At 48.5% G+C, this 26,620-nt stretch overlaps 4 protein-coding genes across 5 annotated transcripts in view; 3 read left to right on the top strand and 1 right to left on the bottom strand.

Annotated features, from left to right (window-relative positions):
* LOC110124069 (atypical chemokine receptor 2) overlaps positions 1-5,704 on the top strand; it is a 41,302-nt gene extending 35,598 nt beyond the window's left edge. For both annotated transcript variants that reach the window (XM_020872398.2, XM_020872399.2), the window contains exon 2: positions 4,415-5,704. In XM_020872398.2, the coding sequence (XP_020728057.2) occupies positions 4,415-5,574 (1,160 nt within the window). In that variant the 3' untranslated portion in view covers positions 5,575-5,704. The remainder of the gene's footprint in view (positions 1-4,414) is intronic.
* ZNF662 (zinc finger protein 662) overlaps positions 1-26,620 on the top strand; it is a 72,993-nt gene that overhangs the window by 35,600 nt on the left and 10,773 nt on the right.
* On the top strand, positions 15,064-24,825 carry LOC110124070 (atypical chemokine receptor 2-like). Its single transcript, XM_070455507.1, has one exon. The coding sequence runs from the start codon at positions 15,821-15,823 to the stop codon at positions 16,961-16,963; it is 1,143 nt and encodes a 380-aa protein (XP_070311608.1). The 5' UTR covers positions 15,064-15,820; the 3' UTR covers positions 16,964-24,825.
* Positions 18,768-22,061, bottom strand: CYP8B1 (cytochrome P450 family 8 subfamily B member 1). Its single transcript, XM_020872397.2, has one exon. The coding sequence runs from the start codon at positions 21,894-21,896 to the stop codon at positions 20,397-20,399; it is 1,500 nt and encodes a 499-aa protein (XP_020728056.1). The 5' UTR covers positions 21,897-22,061; the 3' UTR covers positions 18,768-20,396.

Here is a 26,620-nt window from a genome sequence, read left to right on the forward strand (position 1 = left end):
TTTCATCAATGTCACAAACATCCCTGTTTCCTGATAACAGCCAGGAAACATTGAGTAATGTGGGGTCCCAGGGAGCATGGGGAGTGGGTGGGCCTCACGGATCCCAGGGAGCAGGAGATGGCATGTCTATCAGGTGGCTGCAAGGGGCCCCCTACTCCATGGGGACTGGACAAGGCCACTCTCTTCTGGCCAGGAAGCCAGCAGGTGACACCCAGGAAAGATCAGTGCGGCAGATGGGGACTCTGGGCATGGAAAAGAAAAGATATACCAGCATGTTCCCAAGGGTTACTTTGGAGGGGGGAGGGTAGGATTAGGGATTTTTAGGTCCTTTTCTGTTTTTTCTTCCATGTTCACATTTTACATTGAGCATATGTTACTCTGGTAATCAGGAAGAATGCATATTAAAAAAGCAAAGAGGGATCGTGTGTGCAGGACTCAGTCAGTGATCAAGACTCTAGTGTCAACTCTGCCTGGCTTGTGGTATGGCCCTGGGCTTCCTGTGAAGCCAGGGAGGGCACACCTGCTCCCCTTCTCACAGGGAAGCCAGGAAGATCTGCAAGCACTGGGGTATAAGAAAGCTTCCCATAACTGTCAGGACTGGTTTGTATTGTTTTCATTGTGTTTTATACATTGCTGTGAATCCAAATGCCATGCTTCTCAAGGGGGGCCATGCAGGGGGCAACTGTCGATTTTGTGAGTCTGAGAGGGCTCACAGCAGCTCCCACTGCATGGTTCGAGGCTCCAGATCTAGAGCCGGCTGCTGGGACTTGATTTCTAATCCTGCAGTACATTAGCTGTGTGTCCTTGGGAATGTTACCTGATGCACTCAGCGTTTTAAGTTAAATAAACAGGGTGACAATAAACAGTCTTGTTGTACTCCTTTCTCAATCCTGAACCAGCCAGTTGTTCCATACAGGGTTCTAACTGATGCTTCTTGACCCGCATACAGATTTCTCAGGAAACAGGTAAGGTGTTCTGGTATTCCCATCTCTTCAAGATTTTTCCACAGTTTTTTATGATCCACACAGTCAAAGGCTTTAGCATAGTCAGTGAAACAGAGAGATGTTTTTCTGGAATTCCCTTGCTTTGTCTATGATCCAGCAAATATTGGCAATTTGATCTCTGGTTCCTCTGCCTTTTCTAAACCCAGCTTGAACATCTGGAAGTTCTTGGTTCACGTACTGTTGTAGCCTAACTTGGAGGATTTTGAGCATAACCTTATTAGCATGGGAGATGAGTGCAATTGTCCAGTGGTTTGAACTTTCTTTAGTACTGCCCTTCTTGGAATTTGGGATGAGGATTAACCTTTTCCAGTCCTGTGGCCACTGCTGGGTTTTCCAAATTTGCTGAAATATTGAGTACAACACTTTGATAGCGTCATCTTTTAGGGTTTTAAATAGCTCTGCTGGAATTCTGTCACCTAACTAGCTTTATTGATAGCAGTGCTTCCTAAGGCCCACTGGATTTCATACTCCAGAATGTCTGGCTCTGAGTGAGAGACTACTCCACTGTGGTTATCCCGGTCATTAACATCTTTTCTGTACAGCTCTTCTTTCCATTTCTTCTTGATCTTTTCTGCTTCTGTTAGGTTTTTTACCGTTTCTGCCATTTATTGTGCCCATCTTTGGATGAAATTTTCCTTTGATATTTCCAATTTTCTTGAAGAGATCTCTAGTCTTATCCTTTCTGCTGTTTTCCTCTATTTCTTTGCATTGTTCATTGAAGAAGGCCTTCTTGTCTCTCCTTCCTATTCTCTGGAACTCTGCATTTAGTTGGGTGTACCTTTCCCTTTCTCCCTTGCTTTTCACTTCTCTTCTTTTGTCAGCTATTTGCAAAGCCTTCTCAGACAACCACTTTACCCTCTTGTGTTTCTCTTTATTTGGAATGGCTTTGTTTGCTGCCTCCTGTACAATATTATGGACCTCTGTCCATAGTTCTTCAGGCACTTTGTTTACTAGATCTAAAACCTTGAATTCGTCACCTCCACTGTATATTCATAGGGAATTTAAGTTGTACCTGATTGGCTTAGTGGTTTTCCCTGCTATCTTTAGTTTAAGCCTGAATTTTGCTATGAGGAGCTGATGATCTGAGCCACAGTCAGCTCCAGGTCTTGTTTTGCTAACTGTATACAGCTTCTCCATCTTCGGCCGCAGAGAACGTAATCATTCTTTGGTTTTGACCAAATACCAAAAGAGATTTCAGCATTGACCATTTGGTAACGTCCATGTGTAAAGTCATCTCTTATACTGTTGAAAAAGGGTGTTTGCTATGACCAGTGCACTGTCTTGGGAGAATTCTGTTAGCCTTTGCCCTGCTTCATTTTGTTCTCCAAGGTCAAATTTGCCTGTTACTCTAGGTATCTCTTGATATCCTACTTTTGCATTCCAATCCCGTATGTTGAATAGGACATTTTTTTTTTTTTTTTTTTGGTGTTAGTTCTGAGGTCTTCTAGATCTCTCTTTCACGGTTCATTCACTGCTTTGTCATGGTGAAGGGGCTTGTGTAACTCAATGAAGCTATCAGCCATGCCATGTAGGGCCACCCAAGCCAGTTGGGTCATAGTGGAGAGTTCTGACAAAATGGGATCTACTGGAGCGGGGAATGGTGAACCACTCTAGTATACTAGCCAAGAGAACTCCATGAAATGTTTAAAAGGCAGAAAGATATGACCCCAAAAGATGAGCCCCCCCAGATTGGAAGGTGTTCAGTATGCTACTGGGGAAGAGTGGAGAACAGCTACTAATAGCTCCAGAAAGAATGAAGCGGCTGGGCCAAAGCTGAAACTGAAGCTCTGTTGTGGGTGTATCTGATGATGAAAGTGAAATCCGATGCCGTAAAGAACAGTATTGCATAGGAACCTGGAATGTCAGGTCCATGAATCAAGGTAAATTGGACATGGTCAAGCGGGAGATGGCAAGAGTAAACATCAGTATCTTAGGAATCCATGAACTAAAATGGACAGGAATGGGTGGATTTAATTCATATAACCATTATATCTCCTACTGTGGCCAAGAATCCCATAGGAGAAATGGAGTAGCCCTCATAGTCAACAAAAGAGTCCAAAACGCAGTACTTGGGTGCAATCTCAAATATGACAGAATGATCTCTGTTCATTTCCAAGGCAAAACCATTCAGCATCACAGTAATCCAAGTCTATGCCCCCACCACTGATGCTGCAGCAAGGATTGTCTGTGTGATTCTCATTTTGTTCGCACTGTCATAGCTCAGTGGCTTCACTCTCCAACAGCCTCAAATGCTTCTCCTCTGTCCTAAACAGTTGTCCCAATGTGAACTCTGACCCCTGTTTCAGTTCCTCCACCTCCCAGGTGCAGGTCTAGTCCTGCTCACACTCCTCTTTTTCCCCCTACTTCCTTCATCCTACTGAGTTTTGCATGGTTCTATATATTCTCTTCCAGTGGTCAGGTACTCCTGTCCACTCTCAGCTGGTGTTCTGCAAGATCTTCTGTGTCTGAAGATGTATTCCTGATGAATCCATGGAGAGAGATGTACTCCACGTCTACCTACTCCTCTGCCATCTTGTTATTCCAAAAATACTTTAAAAATAATCAAAGCAAGGGAAATCCTCAAGTGACAGAAGTAAAGAGAGCTCAAAGCCAGAGTGGGCACACCAGCTATTTACAGAAGAAGCAAGCCCCACTGAAGAGAGACTCTTAAAAAAACATTGGGACTTCCCTAGCAGGCCAGTGGTTAAGACTCATTGCTTACACTACAAGGGTGTGGGTTCAGTCTCTGGTCAACGAACTGAGATCTCCCATGCCATGCAGCGTGACCTGAAAGTGAAAACAAAATTATAAGTCACACAAAGAAGAAGAATTTTAAGCCACACATGAGGAAGGGTATACAGACTCAATAAAAAGGTGAATTGGTGTGTGCTAAGTTGCTTCAGTCATGTCCGACTCTGTGCAATCCTATGGGCTCAAGCTGCCAGGCTTCTCTGTCCGGGGGATGCTCCAGGCAAGAATATTGCCGTGCCCTCCTCCAGGGGATCGTCCCAACCCAGGGATCGAACTTGTGTCTCTTATATCTACCTGCATTGGCAGGTGGGTTCTTTACCACTTGTGCCACCTGGAAAGCCCAGGTGAATTGGTATCCCTCAGTAATAAAGAAGATAGAAATGACCTTCTCAGTCTTTATAAATGGTGAGGGACAAAATAAAGAAGAGAAGTGAGTACTGTGAGAACACCTGAGGTTACGTCACCTACCCAAGATGACCTCACTATCACGTGGTAGCCTTGGGCTGCCCGCACTTATACTCCGAGGCACTAGCCTCCAGGTACCGGTGTAAGTGTGGAGAGTCTATTGGACACCCCAGGAAAGGGGCTACAGTGGGTTTGGAGAGGGCGGGAAGGCCTGGATCCGTCTCCTGTGGCTCACACTGCTCTCTGGCCCGCAGAGCTCCAGGACTGGGTGCATCCTCCCGCCATGGCCACCACCGCCTCCCCTCTGCTGCCCACCACCAAGGTGGCCAGTTCTGAGAACAGCAGCTCCTTCTATGACTATGAGTACTACCTGGAGGACCTGATCTTCATGGTGTGCAGGAAGGACGAGGTGCTGTCATTCGGCAGAGTCTTTCTGCCTCTGTTCTACAGCCTGATCTTTGTGCTGGGCCTGGTTGGAAACCTCCTCCTCCTAGCGGTCTTGCTCCGGTTTGTGCCTCGAAGACGGATGACCGAGACCTATCTGCTGAACCTGGCCATCTCCAACCTCCTGTTTGTGGTGACGCTGCCCTTCTGGGGCATCTCTGTGGCGTGGCATTGGGTCTTTGGGAGCTTCTTATGCAAGGCGGTGAGCACCCTCTATACCATGAACTTCTACAGTGGCATCTTCTTCATCAGCTGCATGAGCCTGGACAAGTACCTGGAGATTGTCTGCGCTCGGCCCTACCACCGACTGAGGACCCGGGCCAAGAGCCTGCTGCTTGCAGCCGCTGTGTGGGCTGTGGCCCTGGCCGTCTCCATTCCTGACATGGTCTTTGTGAGGACGCATGAAAACTCCCCCGGCGTGTGGGACTGCTATGCGGATTATGGGGGACATGGGACCGTCTGGAAGCTCTTCCTCCGCTTCCAGCAGAACCTCCTGGGGTTCCTCCTCCCGCTCCTTGCCATGATCTTCTTCTACTCCCGCATTGGCTCTGTGCTGGTCAGCCTGAGGCCCCCGGGCCAGAGCCGGGCCCTGAGGATGGCCATAGCTCTGGTGGTGGCCTTCTTTGTGCTGTGGTTCCCATACAACCTCACCTTGTTTCTGCACTCGCTGCTGGACCTGCAAGTCTTTGGGGACTGCAGGCTCAGCCAGCGCCTGGACTATGCGCTGCAGGTGACGGAGAGCGTCGCCTTCCTGCACTGCTGCTTCAGCCCCGTCCTCTACGCCTTCTCCAGCCGCCGCTTCCGCCAGTACCTCAAGGCTTTCCTGGCCACTGTGCTCAGAAGGCAACAGGCCCTGCCGTCCAGCTATTCTGAGAGCAGCAGGCTCACTGCCCAGGAAGATGTAATGGGCATGAGTGACCTCGGGGAGAGGCAGGCTGAGAGCTCCTCCGACAAGGCTCTAGATCTCTAGCAGACTGCTCGGACTTGATTGCTAGTCCTGGGGTATACTTGCTGTGTGTCCTTGCGCTTGTTACTCCCCCTCCCTGAGCCTTAGTTCATCATTTGTAAAATGGAAATAATAACAGTGCTTGTCTCAAAAAGTCTTTATGAGAGTAGTGTGTATCGTAATACACATAAAACTTGATGATGAAATTTGGGGTGGGTGGGACTGCAGTTCACTTGTTATTTTCTTTGAGAGGGAATGTAATTTGGGGTTTTAGAAATATGGACTCTGGCGAATTCTCTGGCAGTCCAGAGTAAAGACTCTGCACCTTTACTGCCAAGGGCATGGGTTCAGCCGTGGTCAGAGAACTAAGCCATGCTGCATGATCCAAAAACAGCAGGCATGAATTCTGGATTTTAGTTTCTGGTGTACCACTCACTTGCTCTTAGGCCAGTTCCCTAGGCTCTGTGCCTCAGTATTCACAGCTATAAAACAGGACTAATAATCAGGTTTAATTTCTATATGGTAAATATTAGGATTAAATAAGTTAATATATGTGAAGCTCCTTGTTCCTACGCCCAGCACACTATCAGGCATCCATGGTGTTAGCTGCTGTAATAGCTGTACCACATTTAATCCCACGGAATCCTTTGCCATAAGTCTTATTTATTTTATGATGAGAAAACAGCCTCATGGAATTCAAGGTCTCTGGATAAAGCCCTGACTTTGTGTTGTGGCTGCAGGGCCTGAAGGTTTAAGCCCAAAGGCATCCCACACTGTGCAGTGGAGCAGAGACCTACCCCACCCTCTGAGCTGGTCTTTCCTGAATTCTCTCCCTGCGTGCCATTCCCATGGCCCTGGACCTTTTTCCTCTTGTCCTTATGTGGCTCCCAGCTCCTTTTCCTGTTTTTCATTCACATACCATCAGCCCCACAAGCAGCCTTCCATTCAGGCATCCTGAGCCGTGGCAGTGTGGTCTCCTGTCACTTTCCCATCTCTAGTCCCCAGCCTTCACCCCTGTCTTTTAATGAGCTAGCCCAGACTCTGTTCCTGGGTTCAAATCCCCCCTCCCCTACTTTCTAGCCGTGTGGCCTTAGGCATGTTCCCTCAGTTTCCTCACAGGCAAAATAGAGATAGCAGTAGTATCAGAGTGGTATTGCAAGGCTGAAATGAATTAATGCATGGAAGAGCTTGGCCCACGGTAAGTGCTATGTGAGTGGTGGGTATTGTTGATGCTGTGGTGGTTATGTAGAGAATAGAGTTTAATATCTGATGTTTTGCCAAACCCAGGAGGAAGAAAATAGAGATCCCAATGCAGTTACCAGTTCCCCAACCCCAGAGCACTTTTCACAGGCTAACACTGCAGTCAGAGTGTAAGTCACTTCACAACACCAGCCTCAGCTTTTCCAGCCATAGCTGAGCCAGGAAGGCAGGCTGGGAATGCTTTAGTTATTGTCGGGTGGGGCAGGGGTCCTATTGCTCCCTGAGCCAGGATGAGTCCTGACCTTGGGACTCCATCTGTACCACTGTCCTCCCAAAGCAGTCATAGGAGACTTCTGAGAGAGGGGAAGGGGCAGGGGAAGAGGTGTGTGTGGTGGTCACAGGAAAGTCACAGGGAGCTGGGATTGGCCTTGAACTTGGCTACAGTGGAAATAGTAGGGGCGGTGGGCTGGTCATGCTGCATCGTGACCGGCTCCCAAGGCCACTGAGGCAGGGCTTGCCCAGGCTGAGGAAGTATTAATAACTCGTGAAAGGAGGTTTTCGGCTCCACTGTATGCAGGGCACCGGTGGGGGAGGGAGGGAGGCGTGACTGTGTTCATTAATTCCATGGTCATCTGTTGAATGCCTCTCAGATGCTAGCCTATGTCGGGGAGTTCCAACCTCTGGGAATCCCCAGTCCAGCAGAGGAGGCAGGTGATCCTCACAAGGCAACTCTGCATCTGGGGAGGTGGATTTAAGGCTGAGGAGCAACCTTCTGTGAGTGCTTGGGCGGCCGGGGAGGGGGTTTCACCAGGCTAGAGGCCCAGGCAGGCTTCTGGGAGGGGAGCATTAAGGTGGCCTTTTTAAAGGCTATAATTTCCAAATCCTTTTCCAGGGGAGCCAGCAGAGTTAGTGTCCACTTGTAGTGATCTCCAGTGTTACTCTTTGTTTTATATTATGAAAGCTGCCGTGGCCTCTTGGGGTCACGTTTGATCTTGTTTGTTTGTTCACTGATCTCAGCTGCACTGTGGGCAGCACACAGCGTGGGAGTGCTCTGGGGGCCTGGGAGGGGCCTGCATGTGACCCTGACCTCCAGGGCCCTCCGCTGGGGGGCTGATGTGAAAGGGGGACAAGGGGAGGTGGTGGGTGACACAGACAGGGAGACAGCAAGACAGGTGGGTCTGGCCAGGCTCCTTGGGGTCAAGATCGGGGTCCCGGTAGAGGTTTAGCAACCAACTCTCAGCAGTGGCGAGCAAGGGAAGGGAAGGCCCAATATGTGGAATTTGCCATGGTATAAACCTTCCCACCATAACCAGTTTCAAGCTACTGACTTACCACTGAAGGTGGAATTGGTTAATTCCATGATTGTTTGTTGAAGGCCTCCCAGATATTGCATTACTGGCTCTCGCCAGCCAGTACAAGCCAGGCCCAGCATGTGACTGACTTAGAATCTCCTCTGCCACCCCTTGATGAGGCCAGAAGTCCCATTATCAGAAGCTCATCCTTCAAATTCAAGTTTGGTTCATGTTAAAAAGGGGAGCTGGGGGAAGAGGGTGTTACCAGTTCTGTTAGCGAGTTTGAGCTTGTGCTGCTCCCACACACAACAGGGGACAAAGTGTCAGGTAAGGAATAGAAACTTTATTCAGAAAGCCACCAGACCGAGAAGATGGTTGACTTGTATCTCAAAGAACCATCTTCCCTGAGTTAGTATTCAGGCTTCTTTTACACCCAAAGGGGAGGGGGTGTGATGGATGTTGCCGATATCTGGGTGTCAGCCAGACCCCGGTTGGGCCAGGGTGATCCTTTGTCCTTGCAATTATCCACGTGGGATTGCTAAGATGTTCCTGTAAACCTTTAACAAGACACATGTTATTTTCTGTTCCATAAATTTTTGTCTGTATATGAATGAAATAAATATAAATGGTCAAGCCTGAAAGGTAGAGTCTTGAGAAAGGGTTATTATGTGTATTTCAGGCTGTAAGCATCATTCTTTTACTGTTTAAGGAGACAAAGGTGCAGAACCAGCATGCCTTGGCAACAGAGCCAATGTGGAGTCAGATTTGTTTTTCTCTATTACACTTCTACCTTATATTGTTAAGGCCATCCAATCCTGGGTCCATCATTTGCTGATCTGAAGCTGTGGGCACCTGGGCTTTACCTTTTCAAGAAGCCTGTTTCTCATCTGGAAAATGGAAATCATAATATTTAAAGTTAAAGCTGGAGCCAGCCACGGCCAACAGCCTCAGGATGATGTTACCACCCCAGAGACAATCTGGCGTTTGCCCCTGTGCCCTTCGCTTCATTATTGGGGAAGCTCAGCTGACGTTGCCCTTTAAGCCTCTCTGTCTAGTTCTCTGGGTTCCCCAAAGGCTTTACTGCAAAGCTTCATCTGGGGTTGCCTTACTATCTGCTAATTCATACTAGGATGTGAATAACTGATAGCCATATTCGTTCATCTCAAAAGTGTTTCTGGGTAAGACAAATAAATGAGTTCAGGCAATAAGAAAATGTGAAAACACAAAAAAACAGAAAACAGAACAGGGCTGGAGGGACAGTTAGGAGTGGGGTAACAGAGACATGAAGGGCAGTCAGAAACATGAGGTCCTTGGCTCAGCACAGCCACTGATGATTCACCGTATGCTTTGCACAAGAAGTTCCATTTCACTGAGTCTCCATTTCCCCACCTGTAAGCTGGAGGAGGTGGACAGCATGCAGGCTCACTCCCTCAGTCTGAGATTGAGAGGGCACACGAGGGTCATGGGAAGTGACCCTATTGCCACTGTGTCAAATCACCACAAATTCAGTGGCTTCAAACAGCACAGATGTATGATCTTAAAGTCCTGGAGGTCAGAAATCTTAAAATGGGTCATCAGGATTCCAGAGGCTTGGGGAGAATTTGTTCCTTGCCTCTTCTAGCCTTTAGAGGCTGCCTGCACCCACTGTCTTGGAGCCCCATCCCTCTGACCTGTTTCCATAGTCACATTCTCTTCTCTGCTTCAGACTCTCCTGTGCTTAATAAAGTAACTCAGTCGTGTCCGACTCTTTGCCCCATGCACTGTAGCCCACCAGGCTCCTCTGTCCATGGGGATTCACCAGGCAAGATTACTAGAGGGGGTTGCCATGCCCTCCTCCAAGGGATCTTCCCAACCCAGGAAGATCCTGCCTTCCCTATAAAGGACCCTTGTGGTTACAGTGGCCCCACCTGGATAATCCAGGGTATTCTCCCTAGCTCAGAGTCCTTAACCACATCTGTCATGTCCCTCTTATGTATGAGGTAACATATCCACAGGTTTCAGGGATTAGGATGTGGATATCTGGGGAGGCCACTCCATTGACCAGAGAGGCTATGTTTCCCAAGGAGGCTCCATAACGCCTTCAGGTGATTAATGGTGGAATCTACAAAGGCGAGACTAGCCAGTGAGGGTGAACCCCAGGCAACCAAGACCTCCTGAACTCAAATCATACCTCTCTCAAGTGGCCCCTTTTGATAAGTGCTAGACAGGGCAGAAGAGAGGCCGAGAATGAGATGGGTACTGTTGCTGAGGATGAAGCCCTCGGATCCAGATGCAGTTCAGTCAGTGACTTCCTGTGTGACTGTGCTGAAGATACTTTGCTCCTGGGTTAAGTGGGGCTGGTGGGTCCTTCCTGGTTTGCCTTATAGGACTACCACAGTTGATAAGAAGGTGCCTGGCCAGTTGTCATGTGAGTACAGGGATGCTGATTGCTGTTGTCATCTTTGTTGGTATTATTGATGAAGCGATGGGAGGAGCTGTGGCCCCAAAGGTTAAGAGAATGTAGAAAGTGTCCCAAGGTGAAAGATCAGGAGGCTAGTGGCCCCCAGAGAAAAAGAATGGAGCGTTCCAGGTAAAGGGAGCCTTGTGAAGGTGAGCTGGTCCAGCTGGGACAGGCTGACCCTGACCTCTGGCTTTGATCAAAACAATCATCAGATTTGGCTGTTTATTAAAGCAAAAGACAGGGACTTTGAGAAGCCAGATCAGGGTCAAGGTCAGTGCTGACAGACTAGAAGAGCTGTTATTTAATTAGTGGTAACTCTTGACTGGACTTCTCTGGTGCTTCAGTGGTAAAGAATTCGCCTGCCAATGCAGAAGACGCAAATTTGATCCCTGGGTTGAGAAGATCCCTTGGAGAAGGAAATGGCAACCCACTCCAGTATTCTTGCTTAGGAAATCCCATGGACAAAGGATCCTGGTGGACTACAGTGCATGGGGCCACAAAAAAGAGTTGGGCATGACTTAGCGACTAAATAACAACAGCTTCCTGACTAAAAACCCTAATTAGGCCCAAGTGCAGAAGGACAGTCCCTCCTCCCAACCCCAGCAACTCAGACTCGCAAACCAGTCATGTGCTGGAGGTTGTCATGACTGCTGCCCAGGAAAGTCAGGGGCTCACACACAGGAGACCCCAGATGCACAGGAAGGGAGTGGAGGACCAGGAATGAAGGCACAGGGCCAAGTTCTCGAGTCCAGTTAGGAGCAGAGCCCAGCCCTAGTTAAAGCTGCCCAGGCTGAGGCCTTGGAGTGGGGATAGGGCGTTTATATTTCCCCAATCTCTGGCCCAGAGGCCAGTTAACAGAAGCCCAAGGGTGGGGCAGAGGCTCAAGGAGTAGGCGGGCTCCTGGGAGAGGTTCAGCCTCCGCAGAATGCATGTTTCCATCACAGGGTCACAGTGTCATGGATACTAGAAGGGTCAGCTAAGGACCTGAATCAACATTTCCTTCAAAATTCTACCTGGAAGAAAAAACATACAAAATTTCTACCAGAAAGGACTGGGGACATTATTTCCACTATATCTGCAAAAAGCTAAAGTCTTTCTATAAAAAGTCTCTTGTAAAATGAAAATCCCACCCATTAAAACAATAAATCATGCACAGAAGAAATACAGACTGGCATTGAACATATTAAAAAGTTAAACCTCATTTACAACCATAGGATAAGAAATAGGGAATTGCTGGTGATCTGGTGGTTAGGACTCAGCGCTCTCACTGCTGAATGCCCAGGTTTGATCCCTGGTCAGGGAACTAAGATTTCACAAGCCATGCAGTACAGTTCCATCTCCCCTGAAAGAATAAAAACTAAAATGCAGAGGTACAAGGTGGAGTTGATTTGTATTTCTGGGTTTGTGGCCCATTATCATTACCAGCCTACAGGCCTTATTCTGGTGACTGCACACGGGTGCCTGTTTGGCCAACAAATTCTTTTTTATCTCCTTCCTCTCCCCATTGGTGAACAATTTAATGTGTTGAACATGAAGTTTCTCTCCTTGTAGAACACAGAACAGGACTGAGCATACTCCTTGGTTCATGACAGGGTTTTTTCACTGGTTCATGTGGGGCTTTCTTTTAAAGATTACGTTTAATAGTACAACTAAAACTTGGGGAACTGCTGTCCAGGGGAACTTGACCTTGAACAGTGACCTGCTCCATCTCGTGTCTCTGGCTTCTCCTACCCAGGCAGCTGCCATCGTGAGTCCTCTGCCTGTCTTTCACCTGCCTTTCATCTCTCTGTACTCCTTCATAGCAAATATTTATATACTTCGTGAGGTTGTTTTACATATATATATATATATATATATATAAACATATATATATTTCATTTGTCTTAATTTTATTTGAAAGAGTATTATGTCTATATTTTCATCACGTGTGTGTTTTCATGGGACCTGAGGACAGCAGTGAGGAGGTGGAGACACACGGGCTGGTGATGGGGGCTGTGAGAAAGCTGTCTGCGATGTCTTTTACAGTTCAGTCTCAGGAGACCGAGTAGGTGGTGGTGGTGGTGTTCAGTTAGACAGAGGAGAAGAGGCTGACTTAGAAGGTGATGAACTCACTTCTGGGCAAAGCAGTAATTTAAGCGAATGTGTGCTGAGAGCCTCCTGTGTCCTGGGTATTCTTCATAGAGCTTGAAATGCTCTGCCTGAATTATCACGTTTAAGCCTCATGAGAACCCCATGAAATGGGCACAATTATTAACATCATTATACAGATGGGAAAACTGAGGAATTAGTAGGTTTGTAGGTTCTGAGTCTATCAACATGATGGTTCATACCTTTCTGCTGCAAACCTAGAAGGAGGGGATAAAATATTTTTAACATATTGAATATTTACAAATGAAATTACTGACATAAAACTAAATATTTATAAATAAAATATTTTAAAAATAAATTTATTTTTAATTGAAGGGTAATTGCTTTACAGTATTGTGTTGGTTTCTACCAAACGTCAATGTGAATCAGCCACAGGCACACCTCTGTCCCCTCCCTCTTTAACCTCCTCCCGTCTCCCTGCCCACCACACCCCTCTAGGTTGTTAGAGCGCTTTGGTTTGCGTTCCCTGAGTCATGCAGCAAATTCCCACTGGCTGTCTATTTTGCATGTGGTAATGTATGTTTCCGTGTTACTCTCTCCATATATCCCATATATGCCATGCTCTCTTTTTTCCTCCACCCCCGCAGTGTCCAGCAGTCTGTTCTCTATGTCCGTGACTCCATTGCTGCCCTTCAAATAATTTCATCAGTACCATCTTTCTATGTTCCATGTACGTTAGTGTGTGATATTTGTTTTTCTCTTTCTGACCTACTTCACTCTGTATAATAGATTCTGAGTTCATCCACCTCATCAGGACTGACTCAAACGCATCCCTTTTTATGGCTGAGGAATATTCCACCGTGGGCTTCCCCGGTGGCTCAGTGGTAAAGAATCTGCCTGCAGTGCAGGAGGTGCAGGAGCCGCAGGAGATGCGGGTTTGATCCCTGGGTGGGGGAAGATCCCTTGGAGGAGGACATGGCAACCCACTCCAGTATTCTTGCCTGGAGAATCCCATTGACAGAGGAACCTGGCAGGCTACATTCCATAGGGTCCCAAAGAGTCAGACACGACTGAAGTGACTTAGTACGCACACATGCAATAGTCCGTTGTATATATGTACCACAGCTTCTTTATCCTTTCATCTGTTGATAGACATCTAGGTTGCTTCCATGTTCTAGCTATTCTAAATAGTGCTGCAGTGAACATTGGGGCATATGTGTCTTTTTCAGGGTTTTTTTTTTCCCCTCAGAGTATATGCCTAGTAGTGCGATTGCTGGGTCATATAGTGGTTTTATTCCTAATTTTTTAAGGAATCTCCAACTGTCTTCCATAGTGGTTGTATCAATTTACATTCCTACCAACAGTCCAAGAGGGAGAGTTCCCTTTTCTCCACACCCTCTCCAGCATTTATTGTTTGTAGGTTTTTTGATGATGGCCATTCTGACTGGTTTGAGGTGATAGCTCATTGCAGTTTTGATTTGCATTTCTCTAATAGTGAACAATGTTGAGCATCTTTTCATGTATTTATTAGCTATCTTATGTCTTTGGGAAAATATCTATTTAGGTCTTTTCCCCACTTTTTGACTGGCTTATTTGTTTTTCTGGTATTGAGTTGTATGAGCTGCTTGTATATTTTGGAAATTAATCCTTTGTTACTTGTTTCATTTGCTATTACTTTTTCCCATTCTGAGGGTTGTCTTTTCACCTTTATAGTTTCCTTTGCTATGCAAAAGCTTTTAAGTTTAATTATGTCCCACTTGTTTATTTTTGTTTTTATATCCATTACACTAGGAGGTGAGTCATAGAGGATCTTGCTGTGACTTACATCATACAGGGTTCTGCCTAAGTTTTCTTCTAAGAGTTTTATAGTTTCTTGTCTTACAGTTAGGTCTTTAATCCATTCTGAATTTATCTTTGTATATGGTGTTAGGAAGTGCTTTAATTTCATTCTTTTACTAGTAGCTGTCCATTGTTTCCAGTACCACTTATTGAAGAGCCTGTCTTCACCCCATTGTATATTCTTGCCCCCTTTGTCAAAAATATGGTAGCTATAGGTGTGTGGGTTTATCTCTGTGTTTTCTATCTTGTTCTATTGGTCTATATTTCTGTTTTTATGCCAGTACCATACTGTCTTAATGATTGTAGCTTTGTAGTATAGTCTGTAGTTAGGATAGTTGATTCCTCTGGCTCCAGCTCCATTTTGCATGGTTCTATATATTCTTTTCCAGTGGTCGGGTACTCCTGTATGCTCTCAGCTGTTGTTCTGCAAGATCTGTCTGAAGGTGTATTCCTGATGAATCTGTGGAGAGAGATGTACTCCATGTCTACCTACTCCTCCACCATCTTGTTCTCCCAAAAATACTATTAAAATAACCAAAGCAAGGGAAATCCTCAAGTGAAAGAAGTAAAGAGAGCTCTAAACCAGAGTGGACACACTAGCTAAATATAGAAGAAGCAAGCCCACTAAAGAGAAGCTCTCATTAAAAAAAAAAAAAGGAACTCTCCTGGTGGTGTAGCAGTTAAGACTCTGTGCTTCCACTGCAGGGATATGAGTTCAGTCCCTGGTCAGGGAACTAAGATCTTGCAAGCTGTGTAGCATGGCCATTAAATTAAAAAAAATTGCAAACCACATAAAGATTAATTTTAAGCCACACATGAGGAAGGGTATACAGACTCAATAAAAAGGTGAATTGGTGTGTGCTAAGTTGCTTCAGTCATGTCCGACTCTGTGCAACCCTATGGGCTCAAGCTGCCAGGCTTCTCTGTCCGGGGGATTCTCCAGGCAAAAATATTGCCGTGCCCTCCTCCAGGGGATCGTCCCAACCCAGGGATCGAACTCATGTCTCTTACATCTACCTGCATTGGCAGGTGGGTTCTTTACCACTTGTGCCACCTGGAAAGCCCAGGTGAATCGGTATCCCTCAGTAATAAAGAAGACAGAAATGACCTTCTCAGTCTTTATAAATGGTGAGGGACAAAATAAAGAAGAGAAGTGAGTACTGTGAGAACACCTGAGGTTACGTCACCTACCCAAGATGACCTCACTATCACGTGGTAGCCTTGGGCTGCCCGCACTTATACTCCGAGGCACTAGCCTCCAGGTACCGGTGTAAGTGTGGAGAGTCTATTGGACACCCCAGGAAAGGGGCTACAGTGGGTTTGGAGAGGGCAGGAAGGCCTGGATCCGTCTCCTGTGGCTCACACTGCTCTCTGGCCCGCAGAGCTCCAGGACTGGGTGCATCCTCCCGCCATGGCCACCACCGCCTCCCCTCTGCTGCCCACCACCAAGGTGGCCAGTTCTGAGAACAGCAGCTCCTTCTATGACTATGAGTACTACCCGGAGGACCTGATCTTCATGGTGTGCAGGAAGGACGAGGTGCTGTCATTCGGCAGAGTCTTTCTGCCTCTGTTCTACAGCCTGATCTTTGTGCTGGGCCTGGTTGGAAACCTCCTCCTCCTAGCGGTCTTGCTCCGCTTTGTGCCTCGAAGACGGATGACCGAGACTTATCTGCTGAACCTGGCCATCTCCAACCTCCTGTTTGTGGTGACGCTGCCCTTCTGGGGCATCTCTGTGGCATGGCATTGGGTCTTTGGGAGCTTCTTATGCAAGGCGGTGAGCACCCTCTATACCATGAACTTCTACAGTGGCATCTTCTTCATCAGCTGCATGAGCCTGGACAAGTACCTGGAGATTGTCTGCGCTCGGCCCTACCACCGACTGAGGACCCGGGCCAAGAGCCTGCTGCTTGCAGCCACTGTGTGGGCTGTGGCCCTGGCCGTCTCCATTCCCGACATGGTCTTTGTGAGGACGCATGAAAACTCCCCCGGCGTGTGGGACTGCTATGCGGATTATGGGGGACATGGGACCGTCTGGAAGCTCTTCCTCCGCTTCCAGCAGAACCTCCTGGGGTTCCTCCTCCCCCTCCTTGCCATGATCTTCTTCTACTCCCGCATTGGCTCTGTGCTGGTCAGCCTGAGGCCCCCGGGCCAGAGCCGGGCCCTGAGGATGGCCATAGCTCTGGTGGTGGCCTTCTTTGTGCTGTGGTTCCCATACAACCTCACCTTGTTTCTGCACTCGCTGCTGGACCTGCAAGTCTTTGGGGACTGCAGGCTCAGCCAGCGCCTGGACTATGCGCTGCAGGTGACGGAGAGCGTCGCCTTCCTGCACTGCTGCTTCAGCCCCGTCCTCTACGCCTTCTCCAGCCGCCGCTTCCGCCAGTACCTCAAGGCTTTCCTGGCCACTGTGCTCAGAAGGCAACAGGCCCTGCTGTCCAGCTATTCTGAGAGCAGCAGGCTCACTGCCCAGGAAGATGTAATGGGCATGAGTGACCTCGGGGAGAGGCAGGCTGAGAGCTCCCCCGACAAGGGGGACAGAGAGAAAAACTCAGCCTGAGCGGTCACACCACAGTCTTTGAGAGCAGAGGGGCCCAGCTCCTCTGTGCATCCACCGAAGTCTTCCCTTCAGAGGTCTCAGTGACCATGTTGCTGATCCCACTGGTCAGTTCTCAGTCCTCAGCCATCAGCAGTGTTTGCTCTCTCCCACCCTCCCCTCCTCTTCCTTCACTGCCCTCCCAGAGTCCGTACTCGCTTGCCTGAATGACCACCTTAGTTTACCAGTTGACCTCTGTGCTGCCCGTCCTCGGGCTCGCATGTCATCTGATCTGCACCCAGCAGCCACTGACCACAGCACCCTCAGCATCACTCCCACGCCCTGCAGAGTAGCCAGATGTCTGCCACCCACCAGGCTGCCCCTTTCCGTGAAGCTCAGCTGGGAAAATATTACCACAATTTTGTTTAATATCGCAGCTCTGATGCTGGCTTCAGGGGCTGGCAGTCAGGAGGGGCTGGAGGGGCTCCACCCATGAGAGTCTGCGGATGGGAGGCAGAGTAAGCACATGTTTCTGGTGGTCCAGGAGCTTCTCCCTCCTCCTGCCTCCCGTGCCCTCACTCAGGAGCCTTCAGGGGTCCCTCAGAGCCTACACCATCAAATCCAGGACCTTTGTCCAGTCTCAAGGCTGGACTTTTCACAACCAGAATCCCACACCCCGTTTCACCCTCACACTCCTTCTCCTGGCTTTTCATTTGCTGGGCGCCATACCCGTTGTTGTTTCCTTCACATTCCCATCTCTGCTCTTGTGCTGGTCGGCTCCCTCATGGAACAGGGGTCATTTTCCAGCCAAGTATCCCCTCACCCTTGTTATGTAACTGAGTCCTACCTGCTCTGGGAAACGCTCCAGGGGCACTCTGCCCTGTGCTTTGAGTGGTGTTTGGGTGGGGCATGGGTCTTTGGCCAGCTTTGGCCTTATGTTTCCCTGGCACAGTGATTCATTTAGGGATGGGCCCAGGCCCAGGCAGAGCTTGTGAAATGCAACTCAACTAGAACATGCTAGAACAGAGGCATGAAACTGAAGCCAGGGGGGTGTGAGGTCTGGGGCTGCTCCTCCATCAGCGTGAACTTCAGAAGGGGAGGTGAGAGCAGTGAGTGAGCAGATCCTGGGGGCAATGCCAAAGCCCCAGAATCAAGGCCCGGCTGAAGGACATCCGAAGCCTGCACTTGATAGTGACACGAACCAATGGATGTCCTTTCAGTTTGGGGTGGTGGTCTCCTGTTACCTGTGATCTAAGGGATTCTCAACGGATATGCCCTGCCTGGACGCTCCATGTCTCCCACGACCGGCATCTTCCCTGCGCACTGACACGTCCACCGAGAATCCTTTCCCAGGGAGCCCCTGAGCCACGGTGCCATCTCTGTCTTCCTGAACTTCTAAAGCATCACTGCCTTCTCCCACCTCCCAGCTGCTGCTGCTAAGTCGCTTCAGTCGTGTCCGACTCTGTGCGACCCCATAGACGGCAGCCCACCAGGCTCCCCGTCTCTGGGATTCTCCAGACGAGAACACTGGAGTGGGTTGCCATTTCCTTCTCCAATGCATGAAAGTGAAAAGTGAAAGTGAAGTCCCTCAGTTGTGTCCGACTCCTAATGACCCCATGGACTGCAGCCTACCAGTCTTCTCTGTCCATGGGATTTTCCAGACAAGAGTACTGGAGTGGGGTGCCATTGCCTTCTCCGCCCACCTCACAGAGCCACCTGCAAAACCCAGCACAGCCTGGCAGACAGTGTTGCTCAGAAAAAAATTTTTGGTTGGATGGAATGGAGGCCAGGAGGACATGAGCCAAAGTAAAGTAGACAAGACTGGAAGTCAGGTTTCTGTAATTTAATCTGCATTTAGGGAATTAAGGTCAGAGATGAAGGGAACAAGATACCAAATGCTGTGGGCTGCATCTGAAGCAGGTGCAGGAGGCAGAAAACAGGACACAGAAAACAATGACGTGACAGATGGGCTGTGATAAACACAGTGGTAGGGGTGCTCCAGGGAAGAGGTGGGGTGGAGGCCATCTCTGGCCAGAGGATGGAATGGGTGAGGTTCAAGAGGTTTCCAGGAATATCCGGTCCCAGGGCTAAGAGTGAAAACGAGCACTGTACTTTACAGACAGTTCCACTGGAGAAAGTTGTCAAAGCTGAATTGCACTGGATTGAAACTTCGGGGACTACATGTGGCAAAACTTAAATATCAACTGCGGGGAGGTGATGAGGAGCCAGGAAAGTAAAAAGGGGATGTTCAGAGGTGCTTTTGGAAAAAAAATCTCTGGCAGTAGGGTAAACAGAGAGTCCAGAGGCCCCACGTGGAGAGAGATGCTGAGTTTGAGCTCTAAGAAGGGTAACTGGGGTGGGGAAGCGGGGACATGGTTCGTTGGCACCACAGGGGTCAGATGACAGAACTCTCTCCCTGTGGGGGAGAGAAAGGGAGGGGCTGAGGGTGTGTCCTCTGTATCTGCCTAAGTGGATGGGTGGATGATGGTGTCCTGAGCAGAGAGGCAGGGAAACCAGGAGATGGGCATGGTTCAGGGCAGAGGTCGGGGGGACAGATGCTGAGTTCTGCATGTGGGCTGAACTGTAGCAGAGGTGCTCTGAGACTGCTGTGGGGAGACTGGGAGTCTGGAGGTAGGAGAGAGCTCTGAGCTTAGCGATGGTTGCGGAAACCAAGTGAGGGGTTGAAATCACCCCAAGGTGGGGGTGCAGAGGGGAGAGGAGGGCAAGTAAGAGGGACCTTGCATATCTCCTCCATGAAAGGCCACCCTTCTCTAGAGCTGCTCTGTCCAATACAGAAGCCACACGGCTATTGAGCACTCAGTGTGAAGGGTTGAAAAGTACAGACCAGATTTTGGAGGGAAAAAGAAATGTAAAAATATTTCATTAATACTTTTGTATGACTCCCCATTGAAATGCTAATATTTTAGATACATCAGGACAAGCAAAATACAGTAGAAAAATGAATTTCACCAGTTTCTTTTACTTTTAAAAACATGTCAGCTAGGAGAAATATTACACATGTGGCTTACCTCATATGGCTATTGGATGACACTGTTCTAGACCCTGAATCCCACAGGGTAAGTGTTGAGGAAAACAAGCAAAGTGGAGCGGAAGGGTGGAGACCAATGTTTGCAAGATGCTACATGACTCACTGTAACCGGTGTCTGTACTGCATGAGATTTGTCATGGCATGTATTATCCCCCAAACTGAGTTGCCCACAGATGTTTTCCCTTCCCTGGACTTCCTGTGAGAGGTGAATTATGCAGCATCCGCCATGACAGACAGTGTTTCAAGAGAGAAGTATCAGCCTGTGAGGTGACCAGAAGGATGCCAAAGAGCAGGGAGGACAAGCAGGACAGAGGAGGGGGGTGGTCTGGGGCTTTAGAGGGGTGGGTGAGAGGAGGCAGAGACCCACGGGAGCCCCCGCAGCCACACTCGTGGCTGCCTGGACAGAGCTCACTCTGCAGGCCGCAGGCGGTAGCGGAATCGCACCTCGTGGCTGGGCTGTGTGGTGCCAAAGCCCCAGCGCTGGGGGTCCACGGGTGGCACAGGTGTGTCAGGGTCCACCAACTCCAGGTCAAAGTTCATGACCATGAGCAGGATAAAGAGCTTCATCTCGTTGAGGGCCAAGAACCTCCCAGGGCAGATGGAGACGCCCGAGCCCCACGGCATGGTGTAGTGGCGGATCTTCTTGCCTGCCTTGTAGAAGTCTACTTTCCGGCTGCCGCTGGCGGTGAGGAAGCGATCGTACCTGAAGGCGGTGGGCTCGGGGTGGATGTCGGGGTCCATGTGCACTGAGAGGTAAGGGAAGAGGGCCAGGATGTCTCCACTGCGGAGCAGGCACTCCTGCCCACTGGCCATCTGCAGGACCTGGTCATCGTTCACCACCCTGAGGAGAGTGGGCGAGGCCCTCAGCCGCAGTGTTTCTTCCATCACGCTGTCCAGCACCGGCATGCGATGCAGGGCCCCGAACTTGAAGGACTGCTTAGCTTCCAGCCTGACCTCTCCCAGGAGCCGGGTGGCCTCCTCCCTCACAGCCCGCATGGCCTCTGGGTGCTTCAGGAGGAACAAGAGGGCCCAGAAAGAGGTAGGCCCTGTGTTACCCTGGGAGGCCCAGAGCATCATGAAGTTGAACTTGTCCTGCATGGCCGGGGAGACGCCCTGCTCCCTCAGAAATTGAAGCATGTAGGTGATCCAGTTGCTTACGCCGTACTTCTCCAGGTTGTGTTCCACCGAGAGTGCCTTATGGAAGAGACGCTGGAGCCGACCCACCTCCAGCCACTCCCGGGGCCCCAGCAGGGAGTAAACAAACCTGGGGAACAGGCGGTCGTACTTGCGAAACTCCAGGAACAGCTCCTCTGCCTGCAGCAGGTCCCGGTCCTTGTCCTTTGTGTAGCCGAACAAGCTCAGGTAGCCAGCCTTGAACAAGATGTTGTAGCAGAAGTGAAAGAGGCCATCCTCATGCCAGCAGCGGGTGTCCAGGCTGGGGCCTGTGGGCCCCAGCATAACCAAGGACAGAGTGTCTAACATGACTTTGTTGAGCTCCTCCAAGCCTTCCCCCATGAGGTGCTTGGTGCTGGCTGAGTGTATCATCCTGTAGTCTCCCTCCACGGAGCGGTATCCAAATACCTTTAGCACCAGTTTTTGCGCATACTCCACAAAGTCTAGCTTCCTCTGCGCATCCTTGAGGATGGGGCCAAAAGAGAGAGGGTCCATGACAAAGGTGAAGTACTGCCCCCCCAGCTGTACTGTGAATATGTCCCCATGTTTGGCCTGCATATGCCTCAGAAATTCGAACATATTCTTCCGGAAAGCCATGGCATGGCCCAGCCAGGGCACGGGGCCCTTATCCAGAGGGGGCTCCTTGGGTCTTCGTTGCCGGAGCAGCCCCCGAAGGCACAGATATCCCACAATGGCCACCAGCAGGGCTCCCAGCACCGGACCCCAGAGCACCATGGCTGATCTCTTCCAGGTTGAGCTCTGGATGTGCTGTTCTCTGAGTGCCAGAGGGTTTGGGAGGACAAGGTGGGGATAGAAAGGTCTTCCCACCTGGACCTTGCCCTGTGGCTGCAAGTTGCCGTAAATAAGCCTGGTGAGAGAGTACCCAAGAGCAAATCTTTCCCCTCGATTTTGTTAGGACCTAGTCATGTGAGAGGAGCAGGTGGGAGGGAGCAGGAAGAAGGCCAGAAGGAAGCCTCTTGCTGTGGTCACAGCCCCGCACAAGCTTCAGACTTTGTTCCAATCTTTCCGGACACAGCTCCAGCATTTTCTCTGCCAAGACTTTTTTGATGCCTCACTCTTGTGACTTACTGACCGCTCATTCCTCTATTTACTCTTCACTTCATATATCCATTAATTTGCTAGTTCCTTTAACAGAAATGCACCAGGTACTTACTAAGTTTCACATCCACCTCCTCCTCATTCTTTAAAAGACCCACAAAATCTCCCAAACAGAGATTCTTCTCCTTCAAGCACAGGATCAGACTTGAGTCTCTGAGTCTCTCGCCAGCTGGCTTGCATACTTCTCTACCAAGAAATACAGAGTGGGAATTATGAAATGTCAGAGATGATAGGGGCTTCAAACCAACTGCTTTACTTCACAAGAAGGATCTAGGTTCAGAGTGTAGCAGGGACTTTTTCTGACAGTGGCCCTGGCTTGGGTGAGGTGAGTTGATCATTTACTGGGGACCTTCAGTGGCATGTCAGGCCCAGACCCTGTCAGCAGGCCTAAGAAGGAGAAAACTGTACTGTTGACTCTTAAGACTTTAGTTCAGCAGCCTAGCTCATTGTTGCAATATGTGAGGTTCAGACTGAATTCAATCAGTTGTGACAACCCTCAAGTTACTCTTTAACTTCTGAAATGACCTGCAAACAGGGACTTTGTCTCTTCAGACAATCATATGGTCTCTCTTGAGTGAGCTCCCATGTGCAGCTCCTCCTAGCAGGAAGCTGAAAATATCCACACTCAGCATCCACGAAGTCCTCTCTGGTTGCTCAGGGCAACCACAGCAACTCAGCTCCAACAACTCTCTGATATGGTCAGAAAGGGAATTCCCTGGCGGCCCAGTGATTAGGACTCAGAGCTTTTACTGCTGTGGCCCGGGTTCACTCCCTGGTCAGGGAAATAAGACCCCACAGGCTGAGGCTCCGCCAAAAAAAGGAAAAGGTCAGAAACTGTGGGTCAAGTCCAAAGAGCTGAACTTTGTCCCTTAGTATTTTTTTGTATTTTGGGATTCGGGTTTTTTTGTTTGTGTGTGTGTGTGTGTTTTTTTTTTTTTTTTTGGTCATACCATTTGACGTGTGGGATCTGTTTCCCTACCAGGGATTAAACCTGTGCTACTGTTTGGGAGCTTGGAGTCTTAATGACTGGATCAACAGGGAAGTCCCTATCTCTCAGTTTTTAATGGATGGCAGCCCCACCTTGCTTCTCAGCAGTAAAGAACCCACCTATAATGCAGGAGCTATGGGTTCAGTTCTTGGGTCAGGAAGATCCGTTGGAGAAGGAAATGCCAAGCCACTCCAGTTTTCTTGCCTGGAAAAATGCCATGGACAGCCCAAGGGGTCACAAAAGAGTCAGGCACCACTTAGCAACTATACAACCACCACCACCACTACTTTACATTCATTCTTTCCTTCATTTATTCATTCATTCTCTCCTTCATTTATTCATTCATTCTCTCCTTCATTTATTCATTCATTCACTCACACCCACTCATCCAGTCATTTCCTCCTTTCTTGGAACAGCCCCATCTATCCATTCAACCGATACTTCCTGTGCACTTAAACCAGAAATTTTGCTACAACCTTAAATGAGGCAGACCTGGTCCCTGCCCTCTTGGAGTTTATGGCTTCCACCAAAGAAGCATATAATCACAATTGTGTTAAGTGCTACAAAGAAGGGCAGAACAGGAAGGAGGGTGGGGAATCAGGGAGGTCGCACTGATCAGGAGGTGCAAGGATGTGGAGGATGGCAAGATCAGGTAAATGTCTGCTGTGTGCAAGGATATAGGGGCCATTCTTCTAAAGCAAGTGGCAGGGTCATCCCAAGAGGGCCAGTGTTGCAGAGTGTTCAGACCAGGAATTTCCAGCTCAGTGTGAATTTGAGCTCTGATGCATCACTGCTGCACTGGACTCTTCTCATGCCAGCAGGTCCAACCACCCTTGTGTATGGGACTAGCCCACCAGGGCCACTGAACGGTGGCCTGCCTCAGGGTATTGGCCCAGGCGCTGCCCTCCCAACCCCCTGGAGTGGCTGGGACCCAGCGGTCCAGAGTGCGCACTGCAAGGCAATGGCAAGCCTCAGCCTTACACAGTCTGGTCACAGCTCCGGGGCAGGGTCGAGGTGGCATCACAATGGATTTGCAAGGCAGTCTGGGGGCCTTTGAGTACAGAATGAAGCAGGGCAAAGGCTAATAGAGTTTTGCCAAGAGAACACACTGGTCATAGCAAACACCCTCTTCCAACAGCACAAGAGAAGACTCTACACATGGACATCACTAGATGGTTAATACCAAAATCAGATTGATTATATTCTTTGGAGTGAAAGATGGAGAAGCTCTATACATAAGTCAGCAAAAAGAAGACTGTGGCTCAGATCCTGTACTCCTTTGTGCCAAATTCACTGACTTAAACTGAAGAAAGTAGGAAAAACCACCGGACCATTCAGGTATGACCTAAATCAAATCCCTTATGATTATACAGTGGAAGTGACAAGTAGATTCAAGCAATTAGATCTGATAGAGTGCCTGAAGAACTATGGACAGAGGTTCGTGATATTGTATAGGAGGCAGTGATCAAGACCATCCCCAAGAAAAAGAAATGCAGAAGGCAAAATGGTTGTCTGAGGAGGCCTTACAAATAGCTGAGAAGAGAAGCAAAAGGCAAAGGAGAAAAGGAAAGATAAACCCATTCGAATGCAGAGTTCCAAAGCATAGCAAGGAGAGATAAGAAAGCCTTCCTCAGTGGTCAATGCAAAGAAATAGAGGAAAACAATAGAGTGGGAAAGACTAGAGATCTCTTCAAGAACATTAGAGATACCAAGGGAACATTTCATGCAAAGATGGTCTCAATAAAGGACAGAAATGGGATGGACCTAACAGAAGCAGAAGATATTAAGAAGAGGTGGCAAGAATACACAGAAGAACTGTACAAAAAAGATCTTCATGACGCAGATAACCACGATGGTGTGATCACTCACCTAGAGCCAGACATCCTGGAATGTGAAGTCAAGTGGGCCTTAGGAAGCATCACTACGAGCAAAGCTAGTGGAGGTGATGGAATTCCAGTTGAGCTATTTCAAATCCTGAAAGATGATGCTGTGAAAGTGCTTCATTCAGCATGCCAGCAAATTTGGAAAACTCAGCAGTGGCCACAGGACTGGAAAAGATCAGTTTTCATTCCAATACCAAAGAAAGGCAATGCCAAAGAATGCTCAAACTGCTGCACAATTGCACTCAGTCTCACACACTAGTAAAGTAATGCTCAAAATTCTCCAAGCCAGGCTTCAACAGTGCATGAACTGTGAACTTCCAGATGTTCAAGCTGGATTTAGAAAAGGCAGAGGACTCTGGGAGAAGGCAAGGGTGGGATGTTTCAAGAGAACAGCACTGAAACATGTATATTATCTAGGGTGAAACAGATCACCAGCCCAGGTTGGGTGCATGAGACAAGTGCTCGGGCCTGGTGCACTGGGAAGACCCAGAGGGATCGGGTGGAGAGGGAGGTGGGAGGGGGGACCGGGATGGGGAATACATGTAAATCCATGGCTAATTCATTTCAATGTATGACAAAAACTACTGTAATGATGTAAAGTAATTAGCCTCCAACTAATAAATAAAAAAAAAAAAAAAAGAAAAGGCAGAGGAACCAGAGATCAAGTTGCCAATATCTGCTGGATCATTGACAAAGCAAGAGAGTTCCAGAAAAACATCTACTTCTGCTTTATTGATTACACCAAAGCCTTTGACTGTGTAGATCACAATCAACTGTGGAAAATTCTGAAAGAGATGGGCATACCAGACCACCTGACCTGCCTCCTGAGAAATCTGTATGCAGGTCAGGAAAGCAACAGTTAGAACTGGACATGAAACAATAGACTGGTTTCAAATGGGGAAGGGAGTACGTCAAGGCTGTATATTGTCACCCTGCTTATTTAACTTATATGCAGAGTATATCATGAGAAATGCTGGGCTGGATGGAGCACAAGCTGGAATCAAGATTTCTGAGAGAAATATCAGTAACCTCAGATATGCAGATGATACCACTCTTATGGCAGAAAGTGAAGAAGAACTAAAGAGCCTCTTGATGAAAGTGAAAGAGGAGAGTGAAAAAGTTGGCTTAAAACTCAACATTCAGAAAACTAAGATCATGGCATCTGGTCCCATCACTTCATGGCAAATAATTGGGGAAACAGTGGAAACAGTGACAGACTTTATTTTTGGGGACTCCAAAATCACTGCAGATAGTGACTGCAGCCATGAAATTAAAAGACACTTACTCCTTGGAAGAAAGTTATGACCAACCTAGACTGTATATTAAAAAGCAGAGACATTACTTTGCCAACGAAGGTCCGTCTAGTCAAAGCTTTGGTTTTTCCAGTAGTCATTTATGGATGTGAGAGTTGGGCTATAAAGAAAGCTGAGTGCCAAAGAATTGGTGCTTTTGAACTGTGGTGTTGGAGA

Source organism: Odocoileus virginianus, chromosome 26, assembly GCF_023699985.2.
Source record: "Odocoileus virginianus isolate 20LAN1187 ecotype Illinois chromosome 26, Ovbor_1.2, whole genome shotgun sequence".
NCBI classification, from domain to species: domain Eukaryota; kingdom Metazoa; phylum Chordata; class Mammalia; order Artiodactyla; family Cervidae; genus Odocoileus; species Odocoileus virginianus.